Source organism: Rosa rugosa, chromosome 7, assembly GCF_958449725.1.
Source record: "Rosa rugosa chromosome 7, drRosRugo1.1, whole genome shotgun sequence".
Taxonomy (NCBI): Eukaryota; Viridiplantae; Streptophyta; class Magnoliopsida; order Rosales; family Rosaceae; genus Rosa; species Rosa rugosa.
Genome location: NC_084826.1, coordinates 11,124,872 through 11,148,442, shown reverse-complemented (window position 1 = coordinate 11,148,442; position 23,571 = coordinate 11,124,872). Strand labels below are relative to the sequence as shown.

Sequence of the window (23,571 nt, the reverse complement as noted above, 5' to 3'; positions counted from 1 at the left end):
AAACCCAATCAGTTAACACTAGAAATAGATTAGGTCCTACGGAAAGGGAAAAAGTCCGAGCGGCAGCAGATCCCAACCGACAATTCAAATTAAAATTTCAACAGGTATGCTTTCCCTCTCCAATAGTCCAATTGGACCATTTCCCACCTGTAAAAAAAAAAAAAAACAGGACCAACCTTCACGCCGACACCACCACCACCTCACCCTCTCCAACCGCCAACCGCCAAAATCACCTAACCCTCTCCGCTTCCTCCGATCCCAGAAAACCCTAATTCCCACACCTCCATGAAACGAACCAGCCACAATCAGCCTCAATGGCTCGTCATTCTAACCGCAACCTCCGCCCTCCTCCTCCTCGCTCTCCTCGCCCTCACCACCACCCACGCCAAGTACTCCTCCTCCGCCGTCCCCGACTTCACCTACGACCACCGCCAATTCCCTAATCCCGACCAGTACTTAGTCGACAGCGACGACGACGACGAGAACTACGGCCTAGGGCTCCCGAGGCTCCCGAGATTCGCTTACCTGATTACCGGTTCTAAAGGTGACGGCCCTCAGCTGAAGCGGCTGCTTCAGGCGGCGTACCACCCGAGAAATTACTACTTGCTCCACCTCGATCTGGAAGCTTCCGACGCCGAGAGGCTCGAGCTCGCCAAGTACGTCAAGTCCGAGAGTGTGATGAACGCGTTTCGGAATGCGATGGTGGTTGGAACCGCGGATTTGGTGACCGCGAAAGGTCCGACGGTGTTGGCGGAGACGCTGCACGCGGTTGCGATCTTGCTCAAGCGGGCTGAGGATTGGGATTGGTTTATTAATCTCAGTGCTTCGGATTATCCACTCATGTCCCAAGATGGTGAGTTTTACTAATTATGGTTCTAATTTGTGAAATTACAGATTGGTTATGTTTGCTAATTATGGTTGTTTTGGGGATTTTAGATTTGTTGCATATATTTTCATACTTGCCAAGGGACCTCAACTTCCTGGAGCACACTAGCAATATTGGGTGGAAAGAGTGAGCATACTCATTTTGGATTCGTATTCTACTATTCTAGTTCTTTGTTTCAGCGTTAGAGTTGGTGTTGGTGTTTATAATTTCTGAATGTTCTTATGCAAATGTTGCAGAAATCAAAGAGCGAGGCCTATTATAATTGATCCGGGTTTGTACCACACTAAGAAATCCGGTGTGTTTTGGGCTAAAGAGAGAAGGTCACTGCCAGCTTCCTTCAAGTTATTCATGGGTACTGCACTTTATCTACATTAAGAATTTTAATGTTCTGCGTTTATTTTAATGCCAGCTAGTATAGTAGTCTTTGCATATCCTTTACAGTTGAGTTTATGAAATTGAGTAAATTCTGTGAGGTAGCAGTGGATGCTGGCTTGTACTGATCGAGTATATACTTGAGAGTGCTAGATTTTAAGCTAAAATCTGAAATATAACATGGAAATAGTTCAACAGATCCCGTAGGTTTTGAGCTAGTGGTTGATATGCTTCAAAAACCGAACAAATTGTGTAACTTGTTTTTGAGCTTTCTGAAGAGCTTCTTTACTTGCATCATTTACCTAGAAAAGATAAGCTTACACAGCTGGAATTTCTTCAAACTATGTGTTAGGTTAGTTTCTTCCAAGAATCAATGTAATTTAGCATTGAGCACTGTTTCTCATGAAACTAGTGATTTCCAAGTTCTTAAGCCATAGGTCCTCTAATTTCATTGCTGACATTTCACAACGATTACCCTGATACTAGGATATTATAAAATGTTGTTGATGGTCATCCTGACTATTCTTTAGACTTTTAACCAGTGCAAGGCTTCAGTCTTGTCATGTTGAACATAGCGTAGTCCTTTGACATCTACTAAACAGAAATGTATACTCGGTTTTGCAATGGAGCATATTGTACCAGTTGGAGAATTTTATTGGAACTGTGGTTATTCTGCATAGTTTCCTCTCTGTGGCTGATGTTGTAGAGCCATTTTACTTTGCAGATCTAAAATGTAAACCTTTCTACTTTCAGGGTCTACAGGGGTGGTGCTGACAAGATCATTCCTTGAGTTCTGTGTTTTGGGATGGGACAATCTACCCCGCACTCTTCTCATGTATTATACCAATTTCCTGTCATCCACAGAGGGCTACTTCCACACTGTTATCTGCAACCATAAGGATTACCAGAACACGACTGTGAATCATGACTTGCATTACATAAGGTGGGATAGCCCTCCAAAGCTAAATCCAGTTAATCTAACACTGGAACATTACAAAGACATCATCCAAGCAGGAGCTCCCTTTGCCAGTCCATTTGTGAGGGATGATCCGGTTCTTGACAAAATTGATGAGGAGCTCTTGAGGAGACCAAGCGGGCATGTTACACCCGGTGGTTGGTGTTTAGGAAGTACAGGTAAAGATAGATGTTCAGTTTATGGGAATCCAGTGGCTGTAAAACCTACTGTTGTTTCAAAGAGACTAGAGAAACTGATTGTGAAACTTCTCGATTCTGAAAATTTCAGGTCCAAGCAGTGTAAATAGTCTTTGCCATGTCTTGTTTCCCTCCTATATCTTGTTTTCTTCAATTTTTTACATGTCATCCTGTACTGTGGCTTATCTTTTGGGACCCTGCTTTTGTCTAATATCTGTGCTAATAAGATGGTGCAGTGCCCATGCACATAGTTGGCTTAAACAAGCTAATCAATAGGAAATTAGGAACAGCTCGTCTATGGTCCAAAACACACTTATGTTTAAGCTTAATCTGATATGTGCAAGAAGAACTCGCATTTGAGGTGTTCCTATCACGCGATAACATGTTATCACAGAGTGAGTCGATGAAAGTTTGAAACCAGGCAACAACCACCAGCTTCATGCAATGGCTATAGAAAAATGACTTTGCCTCGTAGCGTCGGAAAATTGGCATTGCGATAAAAAAAATATATATACTAATGGCTTCGCCCGGGTTCGAACCGGAGACCTTCAGTGTGTTAGACTGACGTGATAACCAACTACACCACGAAACCTTGTTGTACATTTTTGCCTCATTCAATTATTTAACCGTTTGGGTACATGTAAACTTGGGAAGTATTCAGAGTCTCTCTGCCTTTTGATCTTTCATATTCGCGAAAGCGGGAACTCCAAGTCGAATTTATGCGCTGTAATTCTAGGGTTCCCTCCCTTCGTCGCCTCGCTCCTCAGGTCAGATTCTTCACTCTCTCTCTACTTAAACTTAACGCCTCCATTTCGCTTTTACACTCCAAACTTTACCCAACAACTTCCTGCCTCTAATTTCTTGTAATTTACTCATCTTCCATATTTTCATTGCCTTACTCTACAAAATTAGGGTTCTATTTGTTCTAGCAAATTGGGATTTCGCTTGCATTTGTATGCGTTTCTAAGCTCATCTGGTCCTCGGATCCTGACATTGAATTCAAATTTTAATAGTTAAACATACAATGTCAATTAGCTCTAATTTTGCTTAGAAACTATGAGAGATTCGTGAGTATGTGTTGCGAAATGTTATGGTTCGGTATGATCCTTGTAGGACCTTTTGTAATTTCCCATTTAACTTGCAGTTTTCTTCTTTCACTGCCAAGCTTAGCAGCGCTTGTAGACAGTAATGGAGGTTGAGTATTTCGGAGACTCTTTTGGTGAGCTATCTCGGAGAAATTCTAGCCCAATAACTCCTAGGTCAGCTCCGGTGAGCAATGCAGCTGCTTCCGAGAGTGTCCGGAGCTCCTCGAACAGTATGACTTTCCATTGTGACAATACAAGTACACCAGATGTTGACAAGTGAGTACAAGTGCCTGTGTCTCATGTAATTTTGGTTTGTTTTTCATATTCTTGCGATTGCAATACTTCATTAGCCATAGCATACTTTCAGACTTGCTTAGTTAAGTCTAACTTTCACCAGTAGGCTGTATCAAGTGGTACATAAGGCCTTGTTGGCTCATCTCTCTCATTAAGTTTATATATTGTCTGAAATGCTTTCGTTTCTGCGACAGAAATGCAGGAAAGAAGAAAAGAGGTTCAAGATATACAGCTGGAGGTCTACGTCAGTTCAGTGCCATAGGTCAGTAATTTTTATACACAAGTTAAAACTATTTCCTTCTAACATGAATAAGAGAGAAAGGTCTTCCTGCATTTGATCATTCAGCATATGCTTATATAGTTTGTCTATGGGTGTGAAATTAAGAAGCCTATATGTGTAAAAGAGTACTATTTCAAAAACTGTGGTTAGTGAAAATATATTTCTTCTTTTCTTTTCAGTTTGTAGCAAGTTGAAGAGCAAGGGAAGAGCAACATATAATGAGGTATGGTTTCTTTCGTTTGAGGGTAATAATATAGTTTCTTTGCTACAGCATTGTGGAAATAACTAAGCAATCCATTATGTAGCAATTGTTTCTGTGATCAAGTTATTAATCTTTTTCTTTGCTGGTATTGCACATGCGTTCCTTTTACTAGAATCAGTTTGGGGTTTACCTATTTGTATGAAAGTAATATATGTGATTCAAATTTAGAGGTCATTGTTCACAATTGGATTCTGTGTTTTCTTGCCGACAACCAATCCACTGCTGCAGATTAGTTCTTCCTTCTTTGACCATTGAATGTTTTAGCATATGTAATTAATAATAGTGATGTTGTTCAGGTTGCAGATGAGATCATTTCAGAGTTACCTGGAATTTACGGTGAAACAGAAGCTTTGAGTGAGGTTCAACTAGTAAATATAACTATCTACATTGTCATAATCATTGCTATTGTTCCTCAATATTCATTCAATTGTTCTAAAAATGAAATTTCAACTTTTCAGTTTGATGAGAAAAACATACGACGACGAGTATATGATGCATTAAATGTTCTTATGGCAATGGATATCATCACCAAAGAGAAAAAACAAATCCAGTGGAAGGGACTTCCAGATACAAATGTTATTGATCTGGAAGGTATTAAGGTTGGTAGATGTTATTCCTTTTTTATCACATGACATAGAAACATGCTACAAAATTTTGAGATTGGCGTGGTTTGATGATGATTTATTCCTTCCAGGCTCAGCGGGTTAAATTGGTGGGTAGGATTGGTGCAAAAGAGGCTTACTTGAAAGACTTGGAAGAACAAGTAATGAATTTGAAATCCTTGCAGTCGTATAACTGCTGTATAGTTTTTGGATGGATTTTGCTAGTATTTATTTGTGGTCTTGTGGAGTTTCACTGGTGGTTGAATCTTATTCAATCATTGTAGGAAATCTTTGCTAACATGAATTGCATTAAATCTTTACCTGTCAAATTGCAATAACCAATGGCTAGTAATGTGATTGCCCATAAAAAGGGTTAAAAACACAAACACACACACACACACACGTCTGTACTACACATTAAATGAAGAATTTGAAATTGTAGGTGGAGTTTGTTTGATCATTAATCATTTCATTGAAATTTTTTGTTTTATTCTGCCTAGTCAAATAATTCTATTGGCTTATTTTCTCATAGCCAGTATTTCTGTTTTTCTTTTTGTTGGGATCAAAAGATGGCAGATCTCCAGAATTTGATGTTGCGTAATAAGCAGTTGATCAAGAGTGGAAACAGTCGCCACAAAGGATTTTCTTTTCCATTTATACTGGCTCAGGTATATAGATCTTCTTATTGGTTGTTTGCTGGCATTATGATGGTTAGAAATCAATTTTATAGTTCTAATTGAATTCCAGACAATCTTACATTTGAAGCATGCATTTAAATTTTGTTTGCATTATTGATACCAAGTTCAAGACTCATCTCCCCATTCTACTCTTTACCAACTAAGCCAATGGGCAATGGCCAAGAGCTATGGTCCACATTATAAATTCAATTTTATAGCTCTAATTGAATTCCATACAATCTTACATTTGAAGCATATTCATTTAACTTTTGTTTGCTAAGTTCAACTGTTCAAGACTCATCTCCCCATTCTACTCTTTACCAACTAAGCCAATTGGCAATGGCCAAGAGCTATGATCCACATTATCTTGCTTGTGGATTAAGGGAAACTTAGGAACTAGCTTGGTAGACATTTCCAATGAGGCATAGTATATATTTTCATCAGATACTGCTGACCTTTATAAACTTCATTCCTGAACATGTTAATACTGACATAATCTTATTAGGCTTTTCATTATTAAATTGGTTGAAATGTGTTAGAAGTTTATATTAATCCTACTAACAATGATTACCAAGGAGTGTGCTGCATTAACTTGATAATTAGTTGGGCTGAAGGTTAACCCAAGCCTAGGCTGTAGGCTCGTCTGTTAGGTGTAGGAAGGAAGATATCCTCTTTCTCGCTATTGCTTAATTAGGAGCAAGAGATGACCTGTTGCTAGCTAGGATATGCCATCAATCTACCACTTGCTGACAGGTTGCTTGGTTTTTATGCTTTTGCTAAACAGAATTCTGTATCACGTAGAAGAAACATAAGAAACTTTTATCCTCTATGAAATAAGAAAATCTGCTGTTGTCCATTTTCCATTTGGCTGTTGAAGATTTGCCAGAGCAATTTACTAAAATTTAGTCTTACGATAAAACAGTTCAGTTTCCTGCACTCCTGTTGAAATTCTTGGTATTAAACTCAAGTTGGTGGACTAGTAGTTTTGCAAAATTTAGAATCATCTTTTCTTGATTATATGAATACTATTTCAACAGCTTGCTCTCTCATTTTGTCTGAGGTGCATAGCCTAACTTTTCACTATTTGGTTTTTATTTTAGACAAGCAATAATGCTACGGTTGAGATTGAGATTTCTGAAGATATGCAGTTGGTGCACTGTGACTTCAATAGGTATGAGTACTTTACCTGACTACGGAGACACTCTAATGCTGTTCTGCACCATAAATTTCTGACTTGCATGTGTTTGGCAGTACCCCTTTCTCCTTGCACGATGATACTTCCATTCTGAAGCTATTGCGGTGCCACCAATTGCCAGAAAGTAGAAATGTGTCTCAAAGTTCTTCAGTTTACTCGTCTTCAAGTTCTGGCATGGCTTCTGGATGCACCAGACCCTTTCTTTGGAACTCTGAAACAGAAACTCCAAAATGATGAACAGATACCGAGCTGTACAAGAAGGCCATATATGGTACACAAACTACAAAAGAAAAGGAAATTATGATATATTTGTACAAATTATCATGAGTAGTTTTAAGGTTTCAGCAAAAGGCAGTGGTATTTAACATGACCAAAGATTTGGATTTGTCTTATGAGATCATTAACTTTTAGAACCCGTATAGCTAGCATGTATTTGAATATTCAGTTTTGCATATGAGTTTTGTTGCTTTAGAATCGTTATATCAAGAAAAGTAATTAGAATATTACCTTTGTTAATCTTTGTTGCATAAGATGAAGTAAACTACATGTAGAATATTATCACTTTTAAAGTGAGAATAAATTCAATTCTTTTAACTTGTGAGGTAAAACACGATGTTTATCCCTTTCACTAATCTGAAATGGGCGTGGAGGGGGAGTCAATGGAGACCATAAAGTGTATGTAACAAATCAGAAATCTACATATATATCAACTCCATCTCGAACTAAGAGTGTGATTATTGATTTTGGTTGGTATTCTACATCCATGCAAATGTTTTAACTTTTTTTTTTTTTTTTTTTGATCGGGTTAGTTATTAGTAACTCACACACCCATGCAGTGGTATCCCAGCGCTAGGACACCTGCACCGACATTGCGGCGAAAGCCTGGCAAAGCCAGACTAATCTACTGCACCGCAGACGCACGAACCCAAAAGGGTTCCTCAAATCTGCTGGCCACGGGATGGAGCTGGGATTCGAACGCTAGACCTGGGGGTTCCAGACTAGGCCATTCGACCAACACACCACACCACGTGGTTAAAATGTTTTAACTTAGACATATATTTTTCTCTTTTACTAGAAAAGTTTTTAAAAACCTGATAATATTACAATCAAGAATATACAACTAGTCAGTGAGTTGAATTCAAGACATTCCACTTATAAAATAATCACTGATACTACTAGACTAAATGATACTGGATAACTTTGATTGTTTTATAATAAACATATAAAATGGGAAAGATTTTCATTGGACAAGTTAGTAAACTGCAAAATTCCTTTTAAACGGAAGATTTTCACTTTTGACCATGACAGTCATTTCAAGTGAGTGTGAAGGAAATGAGCAGAGATAGAGAGGGGGGGTGTACATAATATTCCCATGCAAAAAAATAAAATAAAGCAGAGTGGGGAAAGGAAGCAGACAGCGGACCGGGCTTAAAGGGTAGGTTCGTTCGGACACTTCGACTGTGCCACTCTTTTCATCACCACCACCACCACCAAAGCTTCACCCTCCCCCATACCCCCCATACATACAAGAACCACCTTTTCTTTTTCATTATCTTAATATTCATTTACAACTATTTACTTAAACATAATCCCATGCATTTCTTTTCCTTAATCTATCACCCATTGATTATTTTCCACCTTACTATATAATTTTAAATCTCAAAATGGGAGTTTGGTCATAAACTACAATATGATTCTATTCCATAACATTAAACTAAACATCAAGCATGGTCTACAACAACTTTTTCCATGCAAAATGAGGGCCACTAATCTCTTTTTCTCAAGCACATAGCACCCACAATGTCAGAGAGAGAGAGAGAAGCTTATTGATTAAGAAAGAAAAAACATCCTCTTCTTAAAACCCTAAAAAGCAATAAAACAAAAAGAGCAGTAAGTCTTAGTGAGGAGGTAATAACACCAACATCATCAACAACCAACTAGATTATTAGTATATAAATACACAAAAGCCCCCTCCTTTATTTTTGCTCCTTCTCCTCTCCTCCTCCTCATCTTTCCCCTTTCTCTTTCTCTTTCTCTCTCACTCACTCTGTGTCTGCAAATTGTTGATGTGATTCTCTCCACTACTAGCTAGCTCAGTATTATCTCCAAAAAACCCCATCAACCTTTACAAAAGAGATAAAAGAATTAAAGGGTGCCACAAGACTACAAGATATAGATCACCATGGTTTTTTCCTCCATTCCAGCTTATCTTGATCCAGCCAACTGGCAACAGGTAATGAATCCGGAGCTAGCTTAATTCTCTTCTTCTTCAATCTTTTTTTTCAAAAGCCAAATATTCCTCTTGCTTTTGTTTTTTTATCATCTAGCTTCTTGAATATACTACAGATATTTGATTTTTGCTTTCTAACAATCTTTGAATATGTTCCTCTTTAATTGCAGCAACCAAGTCCTCATCATCATCATCATCATCACTTACTATCCGGAAGCAGCAACAACAACAACAGCAACAACATCAACAACTCTCAGCTCCATCCGCTTCCGCCTCCCCCACCACCACCGCCTTCAAATCCTGGCGGTGGTGGCAGCGGGCCTGGAGGTGCGGGCTCGATCAGGCCAGGTTCCATGGCTGATCGAGCCCGCATGGCTAACATCCCCATGCCGGAGCCAGCACTCAAATGCCCTCGCTGCGAGTCCACCAACACCAAGTTCTGCTACTTCAACAACTACAGCCTCACGCAGCCCCGCCACTTCTGCAAGACCTGCCGACGCTACTGGACACGTGGCGGCGCGCTGAGGAACGTTCCCGTGGGAGGCGGCTGCAGGAGAAACAAAAGGAGCAGCAAAGGAGGAAGTAGCCGGTCTAAATCTCCAGTCAGCAGCTCGGACCGTCCCACCGGTTCGGCTAGCTCATCCGGTCAAGCAATTCCCTCCAACAGTTCAACTGGAACTGTCGATATGATAGCAGCTGGGTTGAGCCCTCAAATCCCACCACTGCGTTTCATCAACCCTTTCAATGACCACCACTTCGCAGCTAGCGAGAATCTTGGCCTGAACTACGGCATGAACTACGGCGGCGGCGGAGTAGGAGACTTGGGTTTTCAGATAGGGAGCGGCTTAGGTGGAGGAATTACTAGTACTCCCACCGGGTCGCTTTTTGAGCAGCAATGGAGGTTTCAACAGCAAACGCCGTCGTTTCCTTTCTTGAGTGGAGGTTTGGATCCTTCTCCTGGTTTGTTTGAGGGTAGTGGAGTTGAGTTTCCAGGTTATAATCAGGTGCGGCCGAGGCTACTATCGTCCGGTAGCAGTGTTGGGGTTTCTTCGCAAATGGCTTCGGTGAAGACAGAAGATCCTCACCATCAGAATCATCAGCAACAAGAGATGAACTTGTCTAGACATCTGTTGGGGATCCAAGGAGGGAATGATAGTCAGTACTGGATTAACTCCGGTGGGAATGGGAATGGTACTTCAACAACTGCGTGGACTGATCTTTCTGGGTTTAGCTCTACTTCCACTGCCACCAATCATCCACTATAAATTTAGTTTTGAGGTTTTTCCTTGTGTGTCGCAGCTTCAATTAGCTCTAGAAATTAACTCTAAACAAATTAATGGTACTTCCACATCCGACTCGTTGAAAGGGTATGAAGAAATGTGAGGATGGGTGGATGGGTTTACTTTGTTCATCTTCATGATCAAGTAGAAACCCTAGAAATGGTAGGTTTTTCGATGATTTTAATTTGTTTCTTCGCCATTGACGAGCTCAGTTTTTTTTCTTTTTCTTCCTCTTTTCATTCCTTTCTAAATTTAGTTTTAGAAGGCCTTGTATGAGCTTAGCTAGCATGTTTGCAATACTAGTGAGTGTATGAGTTTATGGAATTCAATTTGAATGAGAATATGGAACATGTTTAACAAAAGTGTTGTACTATTCTATGTGTTTGATCATGTGCTAGCTGATTCTCTGCTGGAATTAAAGTTCTTGGCTGGCATTATCATCTGATCCTCAAGTTTATAATATGCTCCAATTATTGCATTTCGATAGAATATTCAATTTGCACATCTTATTACAAGCAAATGACTCCATTTCCTCCAGAATGTTATCAATCTATGCACCGACGTAGAGTTTATTCAAAATCATGGATTCATGGTTCTGTTGCTAAAAATCAATGATTTGTTTAAACACATTGCTAAATATGTTTGATAGATTTTGTCTTTGTTGAAGAATAAATCAATCTCAGTAAAGGATAATTAACATAACTAGAATTGTTAATTATCAATCATCACCTCTAGTAGAAAATGAGGATTTCCATGAAATTTGTAATGAAGTCTTGGTCGAATTGTTAATTATCATCACCTCTAGTAGAAAATGTGTACGTCCATGAAATTTTTAATGAAGTCTTGGTTGATTTTAGGGCAATTAAGGTCATATATACTTCATAGCAGTAGCTACCTGAAGAGTAAAGTATCCAAGTGAGGCGATTTCCTTTCTTGACTTTAAATGATGCCACCATTTAATACTTGAAAAACTCACTAGCTAGCTTAACTAGTATGCATTTAGCTTGCAAGCATATACTATTATATTGTCAAAGCAAAAAGGCCAACTTTGTTTGACAAAAATTACTAATAAAAGGAGCTACCAAGCTTCCAGTCTAAGCAAGCTTAATTAGTGACTACATATCCTTGTGAGTTTTGATTTGTGTCGACCATTCTTTGGAAACTTTGAAGTGTCGTCGTTCTGGCTTACAATGTCTATGACGAACAAAAGGAGTACGCAAGAAAGACCTAGTAGGCCATCCATGTTGTGTTTGCCCTAGTTCTAATTTTAAGAGCTAGCAGGGGACATAAAGAAGCTAGCTCGCTAGAATATTGACTGGGCAGTAATGTTCGATGCAAAGAAAAGCCATAGATTTTGGCAAAATCACCGTCTTAAATCTGTTCCCATTGCAAACTTCAATGAACCACATGCCCTTAGGGAATTGGGATACCCAGTTAAGAAACTGCTTTAATATCTGTTGGACAAAGTGCCATAGATTTCAGTACGTACTTCTCGATCAAACTATTCTGATATCGTTTCCTTTGCTAGCTAGGTTCATTCCATTATGGAAGGACACAGAGAAATTTAGCAGATCAGTTTCCACTAGTCTTTTCTTTTTTGTCTGAAAAATAATGGAGACATATTTATACATCCACCGTGAGTTAAGTGACATCCAACTCTCCAAAAAACCATATCATAGCATGCAAAAATATAATCTTTTATTATAAGTAGCTATAATGCGCATGCATGTATTACTTAAATGATTGATAACCCAATAATTGGAATGAACAGAAATCAGTGATTGGCTTAGGTGCCCGCTGCATGAGACTAAGATATTGTTCCAAATCATTTTGTAATAATAGTAAATGTACTTAAGCCACAAGATGGAATATGTTGAGGCTCTAATCGATGACGATGAGATCATAAGAATCCAGAAGATGATGATTTTGGACAAGTCTCTCAAAAGACGCCAAAACGACACTCAATTCCACACCCACCAAAAATTCTATTCCATTCCATTTCATTACCAAATCATAGAATAGACAGAGCTAGATTGCTTTCCTTTGCTTTGGTCTTCTACTTTCATACTCGCCCACACTTAACAATATTAACCCGACTTTTCTTGTTCGTTGTTGGTTGCGTTTTCTATATATCTCGAGCTTTTTTGTGCAAAGAATATAAACACGTAAATTCCTACTACTCATTTTGTCATAGATTGAAGAGTCAAACAGAGAATATATGTCTCTGAGTCTCTGACCAGTACTACTTCGCTAGCAGACAAATTACTGTTTTGTCAGGTCCCCAAAACCTGACATGGCAGAGAAGATGTGGGTCCCAGTCTCCCAGACTGATTCGATGTATCGTTGGCACGCGCCTCAGAGCTGCGTGCAACTTTCTTTCTCTTGACCTAGCCCTAAGCCCTAGCTTTGCTACTTCTGGGTTCTGAGTTCTAACTTTGCTCTTTGATTTGCTACAATTTCTGACATGACACTGTGCGCTAGTCTAAGTTTCTCAGTGACCCTAACTTTTAACTTGAACTCATCAAGCATGATATCATATATATACACGTATAGATTTGCTTAGCTGGGGTTATTAACATTGAGATTATATATAATATGGCCATTTTACTTAATTGACTACCAATAAAGAATAGTGTTCTGTGTCTATATTATAGATTACTCTGAAAAGAAAATTTGGCAATGATAGTTTGGATTGCATGCATTCTAGTCTGTGATCGATATAGAATAAATGGTTCATCAAGAATAGTATTGGTTGCTTGCAGGTTAAGTATTTAGTGCGCCAGCCTAGACATTGCATTTGTCATTCTAATTTCTTCATCCTATAATTTGCCTACAGAAACTGTGATATTATGCCAAACCATACTTGGTTTTTATATTGATTTGTACAAAATCCAGTGCGCTATAGTATGAAGCATAAGAAATTAGAGCATCTATATATATCTACATATATAACCATCAATAAGTGAAAGGAAATCAATAAAGTTAAATATTGTGACGTACAATTTGACATTCGGACTTAAGATATGCTCTTAGATACAAGAACATTTGAGTTGAATTAGTTGACAACATTACGAATATGTATAAAGTAATGTTATTATAGGGTACGTAGGAATCAATCAATTACATGCGTATATATATGGCCAGACCGGACAGTTGTATACCAAGTTGGTTTAGTTAGTCCCATATTGAAAGAAAGGAATCTATGTAGGGATCGAGAGCGAATTCGGATTTGCTTTTGCAATAACCAATAAAGCATATTCAAAACCACTGTGAAAATAAAAAGAGAAAACTAAAACGCTCTCTCTCTCTCTCTCTCTCTCTGAGACAGTAGTACTCATAGAATAATGATAGCGGAGCCTGTTAGCCTCAACATCTTTCTTGGTTGTGTAGTAATCAGAAAATTGATCAGAGGAATTAGAGTACTTGAATATTACGATCCCGAAATTGAAGATATATAGATTGGAAATTTTGGCATCTTCTTCTCAGTTCTCGATCAGCTGTGAGATATATGAAAAAAGTCGCAGCATGACTGGTCCAATAAGCTGTTGTACGAACAAGTGCTAGCATTAGAAGGAATTACAGGGGCTCAGAAATCCAAGCCAGCAAATATTTGCATCTTTTTACTATATGGTACCAGTATCTGTGCCTTATATTGATGATGACCACATGGGTCTGTGTGATCAGTCATGACATGCGCCCTTCTTTCTTTCTCTCTCTCACACACAAATAACGCAGAGATCGCAGAAGCAGAAGTAGCAGCTTTCGCTTTTAACATGTTCTGTAGCTAACCTTGATTGAATATAAAACATTCATTTTCTAATTGCCGGTTAATCCTGATCATCAACAGGTAGAGAGATCGAAAGAAAGAAAGAGACCGAGATTCCAGGCTCTTGTCTGATAGATATAGACCTATCGACCGCATTCTTCACTATTAGATATAGCTTCCACATGATATACATATGTATAAATCACGCCCATTTAGAAATGCATATGTCAGCTTCGACTAAAACTTGAGGCCATTCAATCAGTGTTGTTTTACCCTTCCGGAACCAATACGTACCCTCTATCATTTTAAGTAGATTCACATCCATTTGAGAAATATAACTGTAAGTGGAGGAGCTTCTTTTTACAGCGTTCGGGCCAGTTTGGTCTTTAGCATAACATTAGATATCTGGTTATACTCATTACTTCCAAAAGTGCATTGAATCTATGAACACATCAAGGCAAATTTCAATCTTTTAGCTAAGTTAGAGTTGAAAAAATGTAGATGGATTAGTGAATACTAATTAAGAAATCTGACTATTGATCAACTGAGGAGTTTCTCTTACAACATTAATTAAGGCCTTTTTTTTTTTTTTGGGTGATTGAACAAGAATTTAATTCATAAGCAAAATTATAATTATAAGGGCCAAAATGTGGCCTCGTTAAAACCTTGCACGAGAACTGCAAATAAAAAAGAATACGACACCCCTAATTAAGACCTATTTGATATCAAGCATAAACTTAGTTATGCAATAAACTCATTAGATTAAAGTTATACGTATTGAATGAATAAATAAAACATTCACTTCGATTTTTGTCCAAGTTGAAGGAAGTAATTGGATGAGTTATAAGAAGTTGACATCTAACGATTTTGAATAGATAAGTTTGTTTATGAATATATCCATCTCCAACCATCCTTCAACTTGCACATGAATAATAAGATAATCTCCATTTTCTTCCTTCAACTTTTTTTTTTTTTTGACAAGATGAAATTTCATTAAACAACCAAACCAACGTACAACGAGGGAAGATTACAACAAAAAAGAAAAGGAAAGAAAATAATGCAACTAAACAGTAAACTAATCAGAAGCAGAAACAACATCAAAGATAAGTACATGAGATAAGGAGGAAGGAGGTTGAATATCCAATCAGCCGGACACATTTTTTTACAAGCCAAACAGGAGGATGTGTCCGGCTAATTAGCCTTCCTTCAACTTAATGAGTAATGAGTTAGCGTATCAAAAATCTTGCTCACCAAATGGCTCCTATAGCTCAAAGTTTATTTTCAAATGATCGATTTGAAGTCACTTTCCCAACATTTCCCAACTTGGGAGGTATAGCTATATATACAAATCGTGTTTATAAGAATCACGATTTAGTGCAGTTTAAAGTTAAAAAATTTTTTGAAATAATTATTGTGGCTGGAAAGTTCAAACAACTTGGGGGGTTTGGCTAACTTGAGGTTTGGGTAGCAAAACGCATGTTTGCTTTCTCATAGAAAATGTTGTTCAACGGATGATCATAATGGTCAGATTCTTATACGTATAGGATTCACTTCATTATGTCTTTATATATTATAAGCTAATGGACTATTTAATTTTGTGTAGTCTTTTGTAAAGTAGGTTGTCTTATACGTGCCTAACAAAATTAATTTTGTCCTTCAATTAGTGTACCTAGAATGGGAAAGGTTGTCCTTCAATATCATAATTTACGTTACCATTCTTGGCGGTGTGGGGTTAAATATAAAATGATAAGCCATTTATATATGCATGGAATGGATGCTTATGTAAGAGAGCACTCACTCTGTTTATGGATTTGTAACCACAGCAAACAAGGGTTTTCTCTTCGTTCACTCATATTTTATATAGAAGTTAAAAGCCTAAAAGCAAAAAGAAAAGAAAATTCTTTTGTTAGTCCAAGCTAGGGCGCGCGGGGAAAACTCTCACTGTCCATGTCACAGAGATGGATCATCTCATAGAAATTAATTGGTGAGTTTTGGTTCTGTGTCTTTTGGCTAAGAGAGGGGGAGTTTTCTATTTACAACCAGATACCAAATTGGCAATCCATTATTAAACTTATAAGTATGGTCACCGACTGTTTTACATCGACTTATAAGTTTAATAATGGATTGCCAATTTAGCATCTGGTTGTAAATAGAAAACTCCCTGGTGACGTTTTACATCGACTTATAAGTTGTAAGGAGTTTATTTCGATTATTTTCTTGAACAAAAAAATAAAATTCTTACCACACTGCTTCGTTACTCTTTAGATTTTTCTTTGCTAGTTTGCTGTTGTGGTCCTGGGCCTTTTTCTGGCCATGGTTAGTACTTTAGGTCCAATAATTTTGGAGGGAAATGATTTGTCATGGTTTCATTTATCCTGTATTTGGTTGGGGTGATCAATTGTTTTCTTGCAAAGTAAGCACTTTAGAAAGGTACTGAGCAAAGTCATAGAGAATAGGCAGATGATTCATGGTGGCGACTAGAGGGTTTTCAATGTTTCAGTTACGTCGACGAGACGGCAAATGCTGTTAATGTATTTGGATTAGATTCATGATCGATTGAGGCTCAGATAGATTCCTTGGTCTCTCTAGTGGCAATCTCTTTCTGTGTGATCTTGATCAGCATCATAGTAACATTGCCAATGTGAATTGAACTTACCAGTCCGAGACAAGCCAAGGATTTGGTAAGATCATGACCAAATCCTATGATTTGTGTTCTTACCATAGTCTCTTCCTTATTTTAGTACGAAGACCAAGAAATTATTGGGAGAGATAGATAAACAGGTTGCTCATTGACTCCTTCTCAATACAAAATTCTCGAGGAACTCCAAATTCAGAAATATACCAAGAGAATTGCTCTTCACTAAATTGTACTCCTAGCCGTCAACTTCTATGAGACACACCGTCGCCAAACTCGGTTTTGGAATTTTTAATTTTATATTTTGATTACAGCATGCCAATCGTGAGACAATAATTTGGGCACGATAAAAAATAATAATAATAATAATATTAATAAATATGAAAGTGAAAAACTTGTTGATTGATGTATAAAAGTGAAATTTGCCCAAAAAATAGTGTGTTCTATTTTTATCAAAGAGGATCAAAGAATTTCACTCCTACCCCAAAAAAATAGTGTGTTATGGCAAGGAACTTATAATATTGGTTTACACTGGCGCATGGTTTTGGACCTATTATCTTGGAAACTGATGCTATGGATGTCCAACGACAACTCATCTCTGAGTTTTCTGCTAACACATCCTTGCTTGGCCGGCTATATGATGATGTAAGGGCTATGGGAGCAGTTCAGGATATTCTTCATGTGAGTCATGTGGGTAGACAAGGAAACTCGGTGGCCCATTTGTTGGCTACCTATGCTTGCTCTATTAGGCAGGCTGAGTTCTTTTTTTCGGTTCCAGCATTTTTACAAGCTGCACTTGCAGCTGATGTTTTGTAATATGTTTAAGTGTTTTTCTTCAATAAATGGCTGACCTTTTTAAATGGCAAGGAACTTGAGTCAAATCGGGCCGAAGTTTAATCTGGATTCAAAATAAAATATCATTGAAAATTTATGTCTCTAAGGGTAACACAACATATGTGGAAAATGTCTCTGTTTTTTTTTTTTGGTCTAAATGTCTCTGCTATTGAAAATCAATTAAATACCTTGAAAAATAACGATAAAAATTAATAATAATAATATTAATAAATATGAAAGTGAAAAACATTATTGATATATGAAAGTGAAAAACTTGATTGATGTATGAAAGTGAAAAACTTGCCCAAAAAATAATGCGTGATGGCAAGGAACTTGAGTCAAATCGGGCCGAAATTTAACCTAGATTCAAAATAAAATATCATTGAAAATTTACGCCTCTAAGGGTAACACAAGACATGTGGAAAATCTCTCTATTTTTTTTTTTTGTCTAAATGTCTCTGTTGTTGAAAATCAATTAAATACCTTGAAAAATAATAATGTGAATTGATAAGTAAGATGTTTTTGGCTTTGATATTCTTTCGCTCAATCTTCATGATTGAAATTGCTTCCACATTTTTGATATTTTAATGCTTTTCGTGATGTATTGAGGTTTTTTTTTTTTTTTTGAATAGAAGTTGATTGTTATTCAATAACCAACAGCCAAATGGCCATAGCTTACAAAACTTACATAAGAATTCCAGCAAGAAAATCCGGTAAAACCTATCCAAGCTAAAGCAAACTAATTAACATCATTGGGAAGCTCACAATTAAGCAAGCCTATCCAAGCATGACAAAGCTTCGCCTCCTACGGAAAAAAATCATTCAACTAGCCCTCACTTGCCAATCACGCAATTGTGGTACAAGCAAGAAACGTCATACAAAAGGCTCATAGAAACTTAATCACACTCACACAGGCTTAAAACCCTTGCCAAAACACCTAAGCAATGTCATGAGAGGCGAACCCCCCAAATGCAGGCCCCTCTAGCCCACTCTCCACCCCAGCATCAGCTGCATCCGGCCCAATCTCCACAAACCCTTGACCCAACTCCATCCCAGACCCAGGCCCACTATCCTCTGACCCATTAGGGTTTCTCAGAAGAGAGTTTCCCGCCGAGATACACTGAGACAGCAGCACAGCACCTGCTGCAATCCTCGCCGCCGCTCCAACCATCGCCCTGCTAAGCCCAGCATCCAGCAGCCCCGCCGGCGAACCCAACATGAACCAGGACCCACCCTCATCTGCCATCAACGCACCATCTCCAGCCGCTGCCGCCAACCTTGACAACGCCGATGAACTCAACCTCGAGCCCACGAACGCCGCCCACAGAGGCAAGGCCGCCACCAATACCAGTCCGACCCCAGCAATGCCCGGCTCTAACTCCGACGCCACTAGATTCTTATCGACCCACAATCCTCCATGAAGAGCAAAGATCGTCGTCCCCTCCCCTTCACGGATCAGATCCTTCAAACTCCTCACACCGGAGATCGCCGCTGATACCACCAGAAGCCTTGCAGGCCTCTCCAGCAACAACCGGCCATACAGATAGAAGAAAGGGACTTCGATAATCTCTCCGCCCCCCATCAGGCTCGTCAAGGCCTCAGCCAACAATGAAGGAGTAGCCGCCGCTCCCTCCTCCACCATCGCAACATAATTCTCGATCAGATTCTCGGTTAGGGAGAAAACCCTAGCAGAGAGAAAAGTCGACATTTTAAAAAAATATGTATGTTATACGTGATGTATTGAGGTTTTATTTTACACCAACGCATAAAAATGTCAATACATTGTTAAATTTTCCCAAAAAGCACTATGTACAAAGAGTTTTTAAAAGAATTGGGCCAAATTGGAAATGAGTCAAAATACAATTTTGTCCAAAAATAAGGTTTCCGAGGTTCATATAAGATATTTTTAATGTGTCTCCATCATAAGAATTTCACTAAATAACATGAAAATGAACCTGGGTTATAAAAGTGAACTTTGCCCAAAAATGCGTGTGCTAATTGACTCAGACCAAAGTTTAACCTGTGTTGAAAATGAAATATCATTGAAAAATGACGTCTCTAAGAGTAATATAAGACGTATGGAAGATGTCTTATGTGTTGAAAATCAATTAAAAACCTGAAAAGTAAAAATGTGAAATGATAAATAAGATGCCTTTCACTTTGACAGTCTTGCGCTCAATCCTCATAAACCACAAACTGATTCCATATGTGATATTTTAATGGTTCTCGTGCTTGTGCTATATTAAGGTCTTATTGCGCCCACGCATATAAATATTCATCAACATAAAAATTCAATTAAAAAAAAAACGGTGTGTCGTAACAAGGAGTTTCGGCTTAAATTGGGTCAAATTCAAAATGGGAGTCAAATCACAATTTTTTTGAAGATGAGGTTTTTGAGGTTCATATAAGACATTTGAAATGTGTCTCAATTGTAGAGATTTCACCGAATAACGTAAAAACAAACCATGAAAATTGCTAAATGAGAAACATTCATGTTCGGGGTTGGGGCTTTAACTTCGATCAATAGAAAAATAATGGTTCCGATAATGTCATTGCATCTTTTAGTACTCCGGCAGAAATAATTACTTGATATAGCAAGTAATTTTGTGTCAAATCGAGCCAAAGTTTAAAGTAGGGTTCAAAACAAAATATCATTGAAATTAGTTCATTTATCTTTTGAATTAATAATGTGTTGTTTGTGAATGGAATTTAACATCAAGTCTAAAAGATAGTCTAATCTTTCCCTACAAACTGAACTTTCTCTACTATCTGGGCCTCTTAACATTTTCGTGAATCTCAATCTATCATACTCAAAATTTAGGAGGTCCAACGTTTCTAAGAAATTGGCGATAGAATGCTTGCAGTCTTGTCCAATTTGTGTTCCAATGATGTCAATTCCAATGCATATCCTCCAGTCTCTACCATCTCTAGTTAACAAACAAATTTTTCATTATCTAGATGCTCTGTAATTGACCACGGGCATTGCTCTTCACAGGAATGCACTCGTAGTTTCATAAATAAAGCTGTCAACTAATCGACCACTAGAAAATCAATAAACACTTTTAAGAGGGTAATTCAGTGACTGATAGCAGAATAATAAGACTAGAACAAATATCCTCTGCATAAAAAACCAAACGGTCTAAAACAGCAATAAAAATTACATTGTCCTTACAATGGTCTAACATTACTTCACCAAATATCCACTGCAAGACAACTACAGTTCAAAATTAAAATCTCCATAAGCTTTAACGACTAGCTCACTTCTTTTTCTCAGTGGCGCCACCACCAGACCTGCAAATGAACCAAAAACAAAGAAACCACATTAACATTGTATGTTTCACTGGAGACAAAGTTGCAATGGAAGAAAACTCTTTGCTCTCACACATATCACAGAGAACTAAAACAATTGACTGACGAAAAAAAAAAAAAGACTCTAAACTGGTGCTCCAAAAATGGTCTCATGGCCTATGAATGACCTCTATTGTAAACAACACATGGAAATATCCGAGTAGCCACTTGGGAAAGGGAAGATTGACTCAGTGGTGGCTATTAAGTTTTTAGGTTCGATTCGGCCAACAAATTTCCTCAACTTTATATCAGAAGAGGGAGCTATGTATCCTCATAGCAACTTCCCATTTCCCACACATATTAAGAAAAAATAGCAATACAAAAACAATTCCATGTTACATTCAACATTAAGAATGAGAGCTTCTGGGTACTAAAAATAAGAGCAAGAGAAAGATGGCTCAGTTCAGCGGGGTTGTCGACACGCAAATTTCTCTAGAAAGAAAAGCCTGCATTCCGGTCTGTTGAGCTTGAAATTATTGAGTCATCACTGCCATTTTCTCTTTGTCCATTCTACTTTTCAAACAAATCTCACAAAGGGGTGGCCATGACTAAACTACTAATGCTCAATAAACCTGATCCACATATTATTATTAATATTGCTCAGCATCTAAACCATTTTGGCCTAACACAAACAACGTATGCTAATCCAAGTAAAATAAACTCCCAATATTAAGCAATCCTAAACAAACAATTATGGAACCTATGAATGACTATCAGCAAATATCAACAAAACAAAAACAGATTCTCATCAAGGAATATAAGTGGAAGAATTCTGACCTCATCTTGCGAAGAACATTGGACATCTCCTCTCTCTTCTTCTTGGCCCTCTTGTGGGTACCCAACTTCCTCTTGGCGACCTTAAGAGCACGCTTGTCCTTACCGACCTTCAAGAGCTCAGTGATCCTCTTCTCATATGGAGCAAACCCAGCAACTTCCCTGATCAGGTTCCTCACAAAGTGGACCCTCTTGCTCGTTTTCTACAAAACCCAAAACCCAGTAAACAAATCACCGAAACAACACAGATTCATATGAACATTTTAGTGTGAAAAGCAGCAAAACTTTGCATACCCCTTTTCTGTCAGAAGGGCGAGGAGCCAATTCACGCTTGGTGGTGACGTGTCCCTTGTTCAATCCGACGAAGAGCCCAGTCTTGGGCTGTGCCGGAGCCATTTCCCTGCAAAAATTATCAAACAAATCGATCAATATGAGCTCGGATTGAATACAAGGAACAGGGGAATCCAAGTTTGGATGTGAGAGATAGATAGGTCACTTTTGATTCTGCTGCTAGATCTTGATCTTCAGAGAGACGGCGGCTCCTCAAGAGTGTAAACTGAAACTAAAACCCTAGTGCCTATGCGCTTTATATACAGTGTGTTTGATCCGTACGACGTCGTGTTGGAGCAGCAATTTTTATTTTGTTTAGGTTTTGCATTGCGGGCTGAATCAGTTAGTTTCTTGGGGTTTTCTTTTCTGAGCCCGGAATATGTATGTGGGCCGGTCCGTTACTTCCCTTGATTGTTGTCAATTGGATTTAACAAGCAAGCAGGTCCATGGTCACAACTCACAAGTCCATTACTTGCTTGTGGTTACTGCAACTTCAACAAATTGAACTAGGGGTCATCATTCGGCCCTTTGGCCCTAAGCTCGCCGACCCAACCCGGCCCTTGCATTAGGGTGGGCCGGCCCGACCCTTTCTCAAATAAAGTAGGGTATGGGCCATATAAAGGAAGCCCGACCCTTTTGAGCCCGCCCAATAAAGTCCCAATAGTTTTTTATTTTTTATTTTTTATTTTTTAAATGAGAGTTTCTATTCATACCTCCTAAATTGGCATTTGGACCTCCTCTTCTAAAATTTGCACAAAACTTCTAATATTGCCCTTTTTGTATCCACACAAATTTTTTCCAATACACATCTACTAGTAATATCTTTTTTCTCATCACCTAAAACCGAGGACATAGCCATGACTTAACACCATTCACCTAGTAAGCTTGGATACTCTTATTGACCTCTTTCTATTTCTTAATTAATCGTGCATTTGGAAAAAACTACAGGAGAACTATTATCAAAATCAATTTCCCTAAACCCAAAACAGGCTAGCAACATAGTCTACTCAAGTAAAAAGAAAAAAAAAAAACCACTACGAAGAGAAACCAAGATAAAAATTGACGTCACCTCCATGAAGTGAAGCAATTAAGCCAAACCAGAAACAAAAAGAATAGGCAATAGTAATTGTTTTCCGATCATTATTTTCTCAATTCTTCTTCTCTATATGTTTTGTTCTTTCTTCCATTTTGCAATCTTTAATATTCTAATCAAAGTTGCCCAATAATCCTCAAATATGGCTGCAAAGAGAATGAGGGAGGGGCAAGGAGGGAGAAGAGAATGTGCATATTTTTTTTAATCTTTTTTATTTTTCATTTTGCTCAGTTTTTTAGAAGGGCAAAGCTGGATTTTAAAACTTCCAAAAATTGCTGGAGGTCCAGATACCATTTTAAGAGGTATGAATAGAACTCTCATTTTAAAATATGTTTCTCTTTTTTCTATAACATACAACGTATCTCTTTCTTTGTAATTGATTTCTTAAGCTTTCTTTTATTTAATTTTTGTTTCCATTGTGAAACAACAATAAATTTTGAGAGATTTAGAGACATAGTTAATTGAATATAACGACC

General features: G+C 38.1%; 4 protein-coding genes and 3 non-coding genes across 9 annotated transcripts; 3 read left to right on the top strand and 4 right to left on the bottom strand.

Annotated features, from left to right (window-relative positions):
- Nucleotides 1–105: 105 nt before the first annotated feature.
- Nucleotides 106–2,529, top strand: LOC133720937 (beta-glucuronosyltransferase GlcAT14C-like). Its single transcript, XM_062147429.1, has 4 exons — nt 106–853; nt 937–1,012; nt 1,123–1,238; nt 2,012–2,529. Exons 1-4 carry the CDS (start codon nt 286–288, stop codon nt 2,518–2,520), a joined length of 1,269 nt encoding a protein of 422 aa, XP_062003413.1. The 5' UTR covers nt 106–285; the 3' UTR covers nt 2,521–2,529.
- A 399-nt stretch (nt 2,530–2,928) lies between these two features.
- On the bottom strand, nt 2,929–3,002 carry TRNAV-AAC (transfer RNA valine (anticodon AAC)). The gene has a single exon. It is a non-coding gene; the product is annotated as a tRNA-Val (tRNA).
- Nucleotides 2,991–7,257, top strand: LOC133721990 (transcription factor-like protein DPA). 3 transcript variants are annotated; one of them, XM_062148775.1, is made up of 10 exons: nt 2,991–3,177; nt 3,581–3,771; nt 3,984–4,051; nt 4,249–4,292; nt 4,628–4,690; nt 4,790–4,930; nt 5,026–5,094; nt 5,503–5,601; nt 6,711–6,781; nt 6,862–7,257. In XM_062148775.1, exons 2-10 carry the CDS (start codon nt 3,599–3,601, stop codon nt 7,037–7,039), a joined length of 906 nt encoding a protein of 301 aa, XP_062004759.1. In that variant the 5' UTR covers nt 2,991–3,177; nt 3,581–3,598; the 3' UTR covers nt 7,040–7,257. The 3 variants fall into 3 exon arrangements, with proteins under 3 accessions (XP_062004759.1, XP_062004758.1, XP_062004756.1); XM_062148774.1 differs by having other exon boundaries at nt 2,992–3,177; nt 3,584–3,771; XM_062148772.1 differs by having other exon boundaries at nt 2,993–3,177; nt 3,555–3,771.
- A 1,530-nt stretch (nt 7,258–8,787) lies between these two features.
- On the top strand, nt 8,788–10,677 carry LOC133721221 (dof zinc finger protein DOF2.4-like). Its single transcript, XM_062147771.1, has 2 exons — nt 8,788–9,038; nt 9,206–10,677. The coding sequence occupies exons 1-2, from the start codon at nt 8,988–8,990 to the stop codon at nt 10,298–10,300; spliced, it is 1,146 nt and encodes a 381-aa protein (XP_062003755.1). The 5' UTR covers nt 8,788–8,987; the 3' UTR covers nt 10,301–10,677.
- A 9,970-nt stretch (nt 10,678–20,647) lies between these two features.
- Nucleotides 20,648–22,316, bottom strand: LOC133721102 (large ribosomal subunit protein eL36y-like). Its single transcript, XM_062147626.1, has 4 exons — nt 22,169–22,316; nt 21,967–22,072; nt 21,676–21,875; nt 20,648–20,841 (listed from the first exon to the last, which is right to left on the bottom strand). Exons 2-4 carry the CDS (start codon nt 22,066–22,068, stop codon nt 20,808–20,810), a joined length of 336 nt encoding a protein of 111 aa, XP_062003610.1. The 5' UTR covers nt 22,069–22,072; nt 22,169–22,316; the 3' UTR covers nt 20,648–20,807.
- On the bottom strand, nt 21,083–21,183 carry LOC133724038 (small nucleolar RNA R30/Z108). The gene has a single exon (XR_009853454.1). It is a non-coding gene; the product is annotated as a small nucleolar RNA R30/Z108 (small nucleolar RNA).
- Nucleotides 21,291–21,393, bottom strand: LOC133723999 (small nucleolar RNA Z107/R87). The gene has a single exon (XR_009853418.1). It is a non-coding gene; the product is annotated as a small nucleolar RNA Z107/R87 (small nucleolar RNA).
- Nucleotides 22,317–23,571: the final 1,255 nt, after the last annotated feature.